This window comes from Meriones unguiculatus (assembly GCF_030254825.1).
Source record: "Meriones unguiculatus strain TT.TT164.6M chromosome 13 unlocalized genomic scaffold, Bangor_MerUng_6.1 Chr13_unordered_Scaffold_51, whole genome shotgun sequence".
In the NCBI taxonomy this organism is placed as follows: Eukaryota; Metazoa; Chordata; class Mammalia; order Rodentia; family Muridae; genus Meriones; species Meriones unguiculatus.
This window is the reverse complement of record NW_026843657.1, coordinates 267,837-277,987: the sequence shown is the minus strand read 5'-3', so window position 1 is coordinate 277,987 and position 10,151 is coordinate 267,837. Positions and strand designations below refer to the sequence as shown.

The 10,151-nt window shown below is 36.5% G+C and overlaps 1 protein-coding gene across 1 annotated transcript; it reads right to left on the bottom strand.

Moving 5' to 3' along the window:
* Window positions 1-1,068: 1,068 nt before the first annotated feature.
* Window positions 1,069-1,875, bottom strand: LOC132651372 (zinc finger protein ZFP2-like; the record flags this gene model as incomplete). The annotated part of the gene is made up of 1 exon (XM_060376602.1): window positions 1,069-1,875. A coding segment is annotated over one exon (807 nt), but the record flags the coding sequence as incomplete, so codon positions are not given.
* Window positions 1,876-10,151: the final 8,276 nt, after the last annotated feature.

The window sequence follows — 10,151 nt, the reverse complement described above, 5'->3', positions numbered from 1 at the left end:
GGTGGTGTCCATGTCTAAAGATACTCTCCAGATGAAGTCAGGCAGAGAAAACTCACCCTTGACATGGTTACCCATCTAGGCCAGAAGCAGAGTCATACATGGAAAAGAAAGCCTCCTCCCTCACATCTCAAAATTCAGTGTGGGTTGTGATGGTTTTCAATAGAACCCCTGGAACAATAGGTATGTGTACACAAAGAAACTGCTACAGGCTACCACTGTTGTGTTACTCTCAGAGAACTTCCTGGCTGGTGTTAGTTCACCATTCCCTACATATTCATCCACTGGACTAAAAGTTTCTTGTGTAAAGTGAGGCAATTGAAAACAGTAAATATTGAGAATCAGGATTATCAATAAGTCTTCCATAAACACCTTATTATATAATACTGTTGCATGTAATTGATATTCACCATTCATTGTATTCTTTTTAAAAATAAGTTTATTTACTTTAAAATCCACTCGTAGTCCCTCTCCCTTCTCTCCCCTAGTACTACCCTCCATTCCTATTCCCCATATTCCCTTTACCCTTTAGAAAAGGGAGGTCATTTCCATTGAGCTAGTTTTTCAGTTCTGCTGGATCTCAATAGACCAAGGAACACAAAGGCCTTTCCATATTGCTTATAGTCACAGAATTCCTCTCCAGTAAGGATACTTTTATGATGATGATGACTCTAGATTTGTGAAAAGCCTCACCATTTTAACACATTCATAAGTTTTCCTCCATTATGAATCCTTTCATGATGATGAAGATTATACAAATGTGGAATGGTTTCACCATGTTAAAAGCACTCACAGATTTTCTTTCCATTAGGATTTCTTTCATGAGTGTGAAGATGATTCTGAAATCCAAAAGTTTTATTCACATTGGTTACAGACAGACAGCTTCTTTCCAGTATGTGTTCTTTTATGTATTAGGAGATGTTATGTGCAAAGGCTTTGCCATGTAGGTATATTCGTGTGGTTTCCCTCCAGAATGTGTGGTTGTCTTAGGAGATGATTGTTAAATGTAAAGGCTTTATCACACTAATTACCCTCACAAGGCTCCTCTCCACTGTTTTTTTTTTCATGTTTTCAGAGACTACTCTGCTGTGCAAACGCTTTATCACATTGCATATATTTATAAGGTTTCTTTCCAGTATGTGTTCTTTTATGACTTATGAGATTACTGTTTCGTGCAAAGGCTTTACCACACTCATCACATTCATAAGGTTTCTCTCCAGTGTGTGTTCTTTTATGGCTTATGAGATGACTGTTTTGTGCAAAGGCTTTACAACACTGGGTACATTCATAAGGTTTCTCTCCAGTGTGTGTTCTTTTGTGGTTTAAGAGAGTGTTGTTTTCTGCAAAGGCTTTACCACACTGGTTACATTCATAAGGTTTCTCTCCAGTGTGTGTTCTTTTATGGCTTATGAGAGCACTGTTTTGTGCAAAGGCTTTACCACACTGTTTACATTCATAAGGTTTCTCTCCAGTGTGTGTTCTTTTGTGGCTTAAGAGAGTACTGTTTTCTGCAAAGGCTTTGCCACACTCATTACATTCATAAGGTTTCTCTCCAGTGTGTGTTCTTTTATGGCTTATGAGATGACTGTTTTCTGCAAAGGCTTTGCCACACTCATTACATTCATAAGGTTTCTCTCCAGTGTGTGTTCTTTTATGGATTATGAGATGACTGTTTTGTGCAAAGGCTTTACCACACTGGTTACACTCATAAGGTTTCTCTCCAGTGTGTGTTCTTTTATGCCGCACGACATGACTGTTTTTTGCAAAGGTTTTACCACACTGATTACATTTGTAAGGCTTCTCTCCTGTGTGTGTTCTTTTATGCCATATGAGAACAGTGGTATAGGGGAAGGCTTTACCACATAGAGTGCACTTAAAGGGTTTCTCTCCGGTATGACTGCTTTCATGCCTGCAAAGATAATTGGAACATGTGAATGATTTACCACAGTCATTTAATTACACTAATAAATATATTTATCTATGTGAATAAATTTTATAATTCAGTCTAATGGTAAAAAAGAATCAAATTTTAAAGTTTTATCACTTTATTTACTTTCATGGTATTCCCCTTCATTATGGGTATTTTTGAAGATCCCTGTGATGTTCAGAGCGTTTGTTATGTGATTCACTTTTATAGCATCATTTTTCTATAAGAGCTTTTCTCAAATATATGAAGAGTATTGTAAGAATTCAGAGTTTTACCACAGCAATACCATTCACAAATTTTTGTACTCTATGAATGACACTTCATTTCAGAAGTGAATAAGACATGCATAAGAAGTTCCAAATTCTTAGTATTCATAGGTATTTTCAGCAGTATGAGTTTGCTGATGAATTCTCAGTGAAGTTGTAAAACCAATTAACAGTAACCATTTATCACATTCAGAAAATCTACTCAAAGTGGAAACTACTACAAAATCAATTGTTCTTGGAGAAAGACAGGTACACTGCTTCTTTCAATATCCCTATGCTCATGTGTCTTAGAAACATTGTGATATATGATATACATAATTAAATTACAAGAGTAATAATAGATTGCCACATTCAATTAAGACAGTTTGTTTTTTGTTCATCATAGACATGTCATATAGAGATTAAGGTTTCTCCACAACAATAATCTTGACTCTCATAAGCTGCTCCTTTCACTAAACTTTACAATGTTTCTGTATGAATATGAGTAACACTGGTTGTACTATGACATATTTGCTTATTAGAAGGTTTTGGACACATACTCATCACCTATTCAATGTATATACATTTTATAATATCTGAGTAGATAGAATGAGACTAAACAGATTGGCAGTTCAACTCAGTAGCTGTAATGACCATATGATTCAATTGGTATATTCAGTTACAACATTATTTTATTTTCTTCAATCTTAGGGGAGTACCTTGCAATCGCAAATCAGATACCGAACATTGAAGTACATGGAATTGTGAGATTTTAATGATCATCAGTACACTTAAAGCAGTGCTGTTTATACACTGTTGCTTTTCTTTAAAACTTCCAAGTGTGCTGGTACATGTCCTTAATCCCAGCACTTGTGGAGGCAGAATCAGGCAGATCTGTGTGATTTTGAGGTCAGGCTGGTCTAACAAGCAAGTCTAAGAAAGTCACAGATACCCAGAAAAAAAAAACTATTTCAAAAACAGAAAATAAAAAGCAGCCAAAAAACAAACAAAAAAACAGCAAACTTCCAGGACACATTAAAATTTAAGATTCATATCTGTATCAACATGCACATAAAGTTACCTTTTATTACTTGTAAAAAAATTGAAAATGTTCTTCAATATTATGGTCATCCCAATTGTAGCCTAAAATATAGTACCAGAAAATATATATTATTGGAAATATCATGTTATTATTAAGGCAAAAGTTAAATCAATATCTTCTGTGACCCTTAGAACCATGCCTGATTTATTCACCTCACTCCTCCTCATTCAAAATTGGAATTACAGAAGAGGATCAATAACAAAGTAAGAGTTGTCTCTTTATTTTAAAAGTGAAAGAAAATTTGCAGTCTTACCTATAGCAGTGAGGTTTTCACAGGTCTCTAGCATCACATCTTTGTAGAGTTGCTTCTGGGAAGGTTCCAGCAAAGCCCACTCTTCTTGGCTGAATTTCACATGCACATCATTGAAGGTCACCGAATTCTAAAATATGCCATACATTTGTACAAAAGAAAGAGTGGCAACAATATAAATTTATGCTTCATTTGCAATATAATCATATAATTCTAGTGCTTCTTCTATTTATTTTCTGAAACTGAAGTGCTAGTGTTAGACAGTTGGGTGCTGTGCAACAAGTGAAGGAGGGGAAAAGAAAAAGCCTAAAGATTAGATTGTAGGGAAAACCAAACGTGTGCTTTGGAAACCTGTGTTAAAGGAGTTTCATTAGTTTGTAAGGCATGAATATGAAGTAGTCATTAGTTGGGTTCTTGAGTGATCTATGAATCATCTTCAGTTACTTGGGTGAGTAGGTCAGGACCCTGTCATGAGACAGGTGGGAGGAAAAAACACATTCATGATATTTTATCTAGCTACAAATGAGATGTGACTATCAGGGGACGGTGAACAGATAGGTGACGTCAGTCAAAAGACAACATGGCACTGAATATCATGTTCTGCCCAGGCATCAGAGATGTGGCATATTAGTATATGAAAATGGGGGCTCATATATTCATGGAAGGGAAAGTGTACTACAGTGAATACATGGATAAAAATAATGTGAGTGGCAAGCAACAATAATCATAGTGGATAACATCAAATTTTGAGTGACCAGACAAAAGAAAAGGTATGCAACATAGGATTATTCTTTGATCATTGTTTTGTATATTTTCCTTTCTAAATCATGTAGAAATTTAAAATAAATTTAAATTTATTTTAAATTTATTTAAATTTAGTTTAAAAATAAAGATTAAACTTTTGTATTAAAAAAGAAGTGTTAATGTTATCACTAACTCATTTTAGAAGAAAACTGAATGAAGAAGTTTAACTGTGTCATATCTGAACTTTTTGAATAGGATATAGCTTTGGAATAGTCATGGTAATTAATATGGACAAAGACAGAGAGAAAAGAGCAAAATAGAAAGAGAGAGACAGAGACACACAGAGAGAAATTAAGAGATGAACAGTATTCAGTACACATCAGATAAATTTATGAAGAGTTACTAACGACAAAAAATGATGGACAAGCTGGGTGTATTCTGTCATGCCTTTAATTCCATCAATCAGGAAGCAGAGGCAGGTGTATCTTATTGATTTGGATGCCAGCATGATCTATGCAAAGAGTTCCGGGACAGCCAGTCCTATATAGTAAGACAGAGCCTCCCCTAAAAGTCAATCAAACAAACACAAAATATTGAAAGAACTCAGAGGTCTTTACTGAAGCTTCTACAAGGAATTATGCATTCACTCTAGTTCTGTATTCATTTTCCAGAAATCTGTACTGCCCTAGCTTAAACTGCAACTTTAATAAGATCTTACTAAAAGGGAATGCATGTTTAAACAGCTAAAAATAAAAAGATGAAAATATTAGCAATGTAAATGATGATCATAAATAAGCAACATAATGCAGGAGAGATGGCTCAGCAGTGAGGAGCTCTTGCTGCTCTTGCAAATAATTTGGCTCAATTTTCAGTGTTTAACTGGGACCCACTACTATCTATTGCTATAAGTTCATGAGTTCTGAGCACATCATCAGACTACTGTGAGGATCAGGTACACAAGAGGTTCATATTCATGCATAAAATCAAAATACTCATATTCAGAAAAAATTAAAAACAGATCCCAGATGGCAGGGCCGATCACACATTGTGACTGATCAGCGGGTAACAGAGACTGCACAGTGACAAATTGTTGGAACTGTTGGCCCCCAAACACCATTGACTGTGTTTACCAGGTGATAAGAAACACACTGATAAGAAAAACAATTGGGTTCAACCTCAGAGCACCGAGCTAATCCCTGGAAAATTTCCTGGGCTGTTGTGGCAGGAGTAAGGTTTTCAAGCAAATAGACCCAAGAAGCATGTCCTGATCACCTTCCCAGGCTGAACTGTGCATCCCAGGGCACCAGAGACTGGGAGTCGCACTATCAAGAAAACCTCACAGGGAAGGAAGCAAGTGGGACTGACCGAATGTCACCCAATCTGGAAAAGGTCCTGTAGACTTGCAGGTGCATAGCAGCCAGCCCTGAGTGGGGCTCCAGCTGCCAGACCCAGGCAACTCTCTCTCCATCACAGATAGAACTGTGTGTGCCAGGGCACTAAAGGATGGGTTTCCGTGTAGGGAGAAAACCCGACAGGGAGGGAAACAGCAGGTCCCAGCTTAGAGCACTCAGCTGACCCCACCACCGCCACAAGACCACCACATATGGGAATGTTCTTGGGAAAAGTTCTCAGGTTCTTGTCCAGTCACCGGCTTGGAGCCACCACTCACAAGCAAGTGCCTACACACTCTACATACCTCCAACAGTACAGACTGGGTCTTCCTGTTGGGAGAAAACCCAAAGGTGGGAGAAACATTTCACCCTACCTCAGGACACCTAGCTCTGGAAAAGTTTATGGTTATCCACGGGCTCCAGACTCTAGCCTCCTGCTGCACACATGAGAGTGGTGCTCACCTGCCACTGATTACCACCTGGGTACTGGGGCACAGAGCTCCAAACTCAGACCTACAGAAGCCTGGGTTCCCTGAGATCAACCCCCAGATACTGCTCTAAGGGACAACCAGTTATCCCTAAATAAACTGACCAAACCATGGGGTACCCAGATTACAGCTTCAGCTCACTAAATTTACAGCAAGAACCCCAGCATGAGGGCAGCTGTCTCCAGGATTTCTCTGGGTGAGAGGAGAGCCCCCTTGACTAACACAGAAAATTTCCACTAAGGTCCGTATGCCTAAGGTGAGCTGTGACAATTCCTGAAAAACACCTGTCATTCAGTGACCGTACCCCAAAAGCTAAGAAAGCCTCCTTTGAAAAAAATCTTCTTCCTGCCAAAGGGATTCTCCTTCTCCCCAGCACAGGATTCTAGGAACCACCAGACACTAACACCCAACACCTAAGATAGCCAAATGGGTAGAGGCCAGCATAAAAGCTCAACCAACAAAAGACAGAGCAATATGGCATCTCCAGAACCCAATTATCCAGGAGCAAGCAGCCCTGGATACCCCAGCATAAAAAACAATTTCAGGCCAATTTCCCTTATGAACATTGATGCAAAAATACTCAACAAAATACTTTGCAAACACAATAAAAGAACACATCAAAGATATCATCCACTACAACCAAGCAGGCTTCATGGCAGGTATGCAGGACTGGTTCAATATACAAAAATCCATTGATATGATCCACCATATTAACAAATTGAAAGAAAAATAAACACATGATAATCTCCTTAGTTGCTGAAAAAGCATTTGAAAAAATCCAGCATCCATTCATGTTTAAAGTATTGGAGAGATCAGGGATAAAGGGCACATACCTAAACATGGTAAAGGCAATATACAACAAGACTATAGCCAACATCAAGCTAAATGGAGAGAAAATTAAAGCAGTCCCACTGAACTCAGGGACAAGGCAAGGCTGTCCACTCTCTCCATATCTCTTCAACATAGTTCTTGAAGTCCTTGCTAGAGCAATAAGACAATTAAAGGAGATCAAAATAATACAAATTGGAAAGGGAGAAGTCAAAGTATCACTATTTGCAGATGATATGATAGTATACCTGAATAACTCCAAAACTTCTACTAGGGAACTTCTATAGATGATAAACACCATCAGCAAAGTGGCTGGAGACAAAATTAACTCATAAAAAATTTAGCCCTCCTGTATATAAAAGATAAAAGGGCTGAGAAAGAAATTAGGGAAACAACACCCTTCACAATAGCCTCAAAGGACATAAAGTACCTTGGTGTGACCATAATCAAGCAAGTCAAAGACTTGTATGAAAAAAACTTCAAGTCTCTGAAGAAAGAATTAGAAGAAGATATCATAATATGGAACTATCTCTGATACTCATGGCTTGGCAGAGTTAACATAGTAAAAATGGACATCTTACCAAAAACAATCTACAGATTCAATGCAATTTCCATCAAAATACCAACAGAATACTTTACAGACCTTGATAGAAGAGTTCTCAACTTCATATGGGATGCAATGAAAGCAGTCCTAAGAGGAGTTTGAATAGCAACAAAGGCCATCATAAGCTATTGGAGACATCTCATACAAGCAACTTAATGGTATACCTGAAAGACCTAGGAAAAAAGAAGCAGACACACCCAGCAAGAGTAGACCACTAGGAAAAACCAAACTCAGGGCTGATATCAATAAATTAGAAACAAAGATAATAATTCAAAGAATCAATGATACCAAGAGCTAGTTCTTTGAGAAAATAAAAAACACAGACAAATTCTTAGCCTAACTAAGTAAATGGCAGAAAGATACTATCCAAACCAACAAAGTCTGAAAGAAAAAGATATAATAGACACTGAGAAAATCCAAAGAATCATTACCTTTTATGTCAAAAGCCTATATGCCCCAAAATTTGAAAATCTAAATGAAATATACAATTCTCTTTAAAATCCACTTAGCAAAGTTGAATCAACATCAGGTAAAGATATTAAATAGTCTTATAGTGAATAAGGCAATAGAGGCATCCATCAAAATACTCCCAACCAAAAAAAATTCAAGGGCCAGATGATTTCAGAGCAGAATTCTACAAGACCTTCAAAGAAGAGCGAATACTAATATTCTCCAAATTATTTCACAAAATAGAAATGGATGCAACATGACCAAATTCCTTTGGTGAGACCACAGTCACCTTGATAAATCCTCAAAGATCCCCCAAAAGAAAGAGAACTTCAAACCAATCTCTTTTATGGAAAATTATGTAAAAATACTAAATAATATACTTGCAAACCAAATCCAAGAACATATCAAAGATATCATCCACCATGACCAAGTAGGCTTCATCCCAGGCATGCAAGGGTGGTTAAGTATATGGAATCCATCAATGTAATCCACTGTATAAACAAATTTAAAAAAAGACCATTTTCTTAGATGCTGAAAAAGCATTTGACAATATCCAACAGTTATTCTTGTTTAAAGTCTTGGAGAGACCAGGGACAAAGGCACATATCTAAAAATAGTAAAGATAGTATACAGAATATACAGAATATATACAGAATAGTATATAGATAACATCAAACTAAATGAAAAAATGTTAAGTCAATTCCACTGGACTTGGGGACAAGACAAGGCTACACACTCTCTCCAAATCTCTTCAATACAGTACTCAAAGTCCTATCTAGGGCAATAAGACAACTAAAGGAGATTAAGGGGATAGAAATTAATAAGAAGTCTAAGTATCTTGATTCACAGAAGATATGACAGTAAACAAAAATGACCCCCAAAATTCTACTGTAGGGAACTCTTACAGTTGAAAAACACTTCAGCAAAGTGGCTGGATATAAAGTTAACTAAAAAAAAAAAAAAAAAAAAAAAAGAAAAAAGAAAAAGAAAAAAAAAAGAAAACTCAAAAAAATACACTCCTGTATGCAAAAGACAAATGGACTGAAAAAAAATAGGAAAATAACACCCTTCACAATAGCCAGTAAAAAACAAAAAAAAAAAAACAAAAAACAAAAAATAAAACATAATGTATTTTGTTGTTATCTTCAATAAGCCAGTAAAAAAACCTATATGAACAACAACAACAAAAACCCAAAAACTTCAAGCCTCTGAAGAAAGAAATTGAAAAAGATACCAGAAGATAGAAATATCTCTCATGCTCATGGATCAGTAGGATCAACATAGTAAAAATTGCGATCGTACCAAAAACAATCTACAGATTCAATGATATTCCCATCAAAATATCAACACAATTCCTTAAGGACCTTGAAAAAACAATTCTCAGCTTCATATGGAAAAATAAAAAAGCCAGAATAGCTAAAACAATCCTGTACAATAGCAGATCTTCAGTAGGTATCACCATTCTTCATCTCAAGCTCTATTATAAATCAATAGTAATAAAAACTGCACGGTACTAGAATAAAAACACTCAGTGGATCAATGGAATTGAAGTGAAGACCCATAAATAAACCCACACACCTATGGCCAGTTGATTTTTGACAAAGAAGCCAAAACCATGCAATGGAAAAAGGACAGCATCTTCAACAAATGGTGTTGGTCTAACTGGAAGTTTACATGTAGAAAAATGAAAATAGATCCATATAGATCACCCTGCACTAAAACTGCAGTCCAAGTTTTTCAATGACCTCAACATAAAACCAGATACACTAAATCTGTTAGAAGAAAACGTGGGAAAGAGTCTTGATCTCATTGGCATAGATGATAAATTCCTCAACAGAACACCAAGAACACTGGCTCTAAGATCAAGAATTAATGAATAGGATCTCATGAAACAAAAAGCTTCTATGAAGCAAAGAACTCTGTCAATAGAATAAAATCGCCACCTACAGCCTGGCAAAAGATCTTCACCAACCCCACATACAACTGAAAGAGCTAATAAACAATATATATATATATATACATATATATATAAAGTGCTGAAGAAATTAAACTTCAATAATCCAAATAATCGAATTTAAAACTGGGGTACAGAACTATACAGAAATTTCTCCACAGAGGAATATCA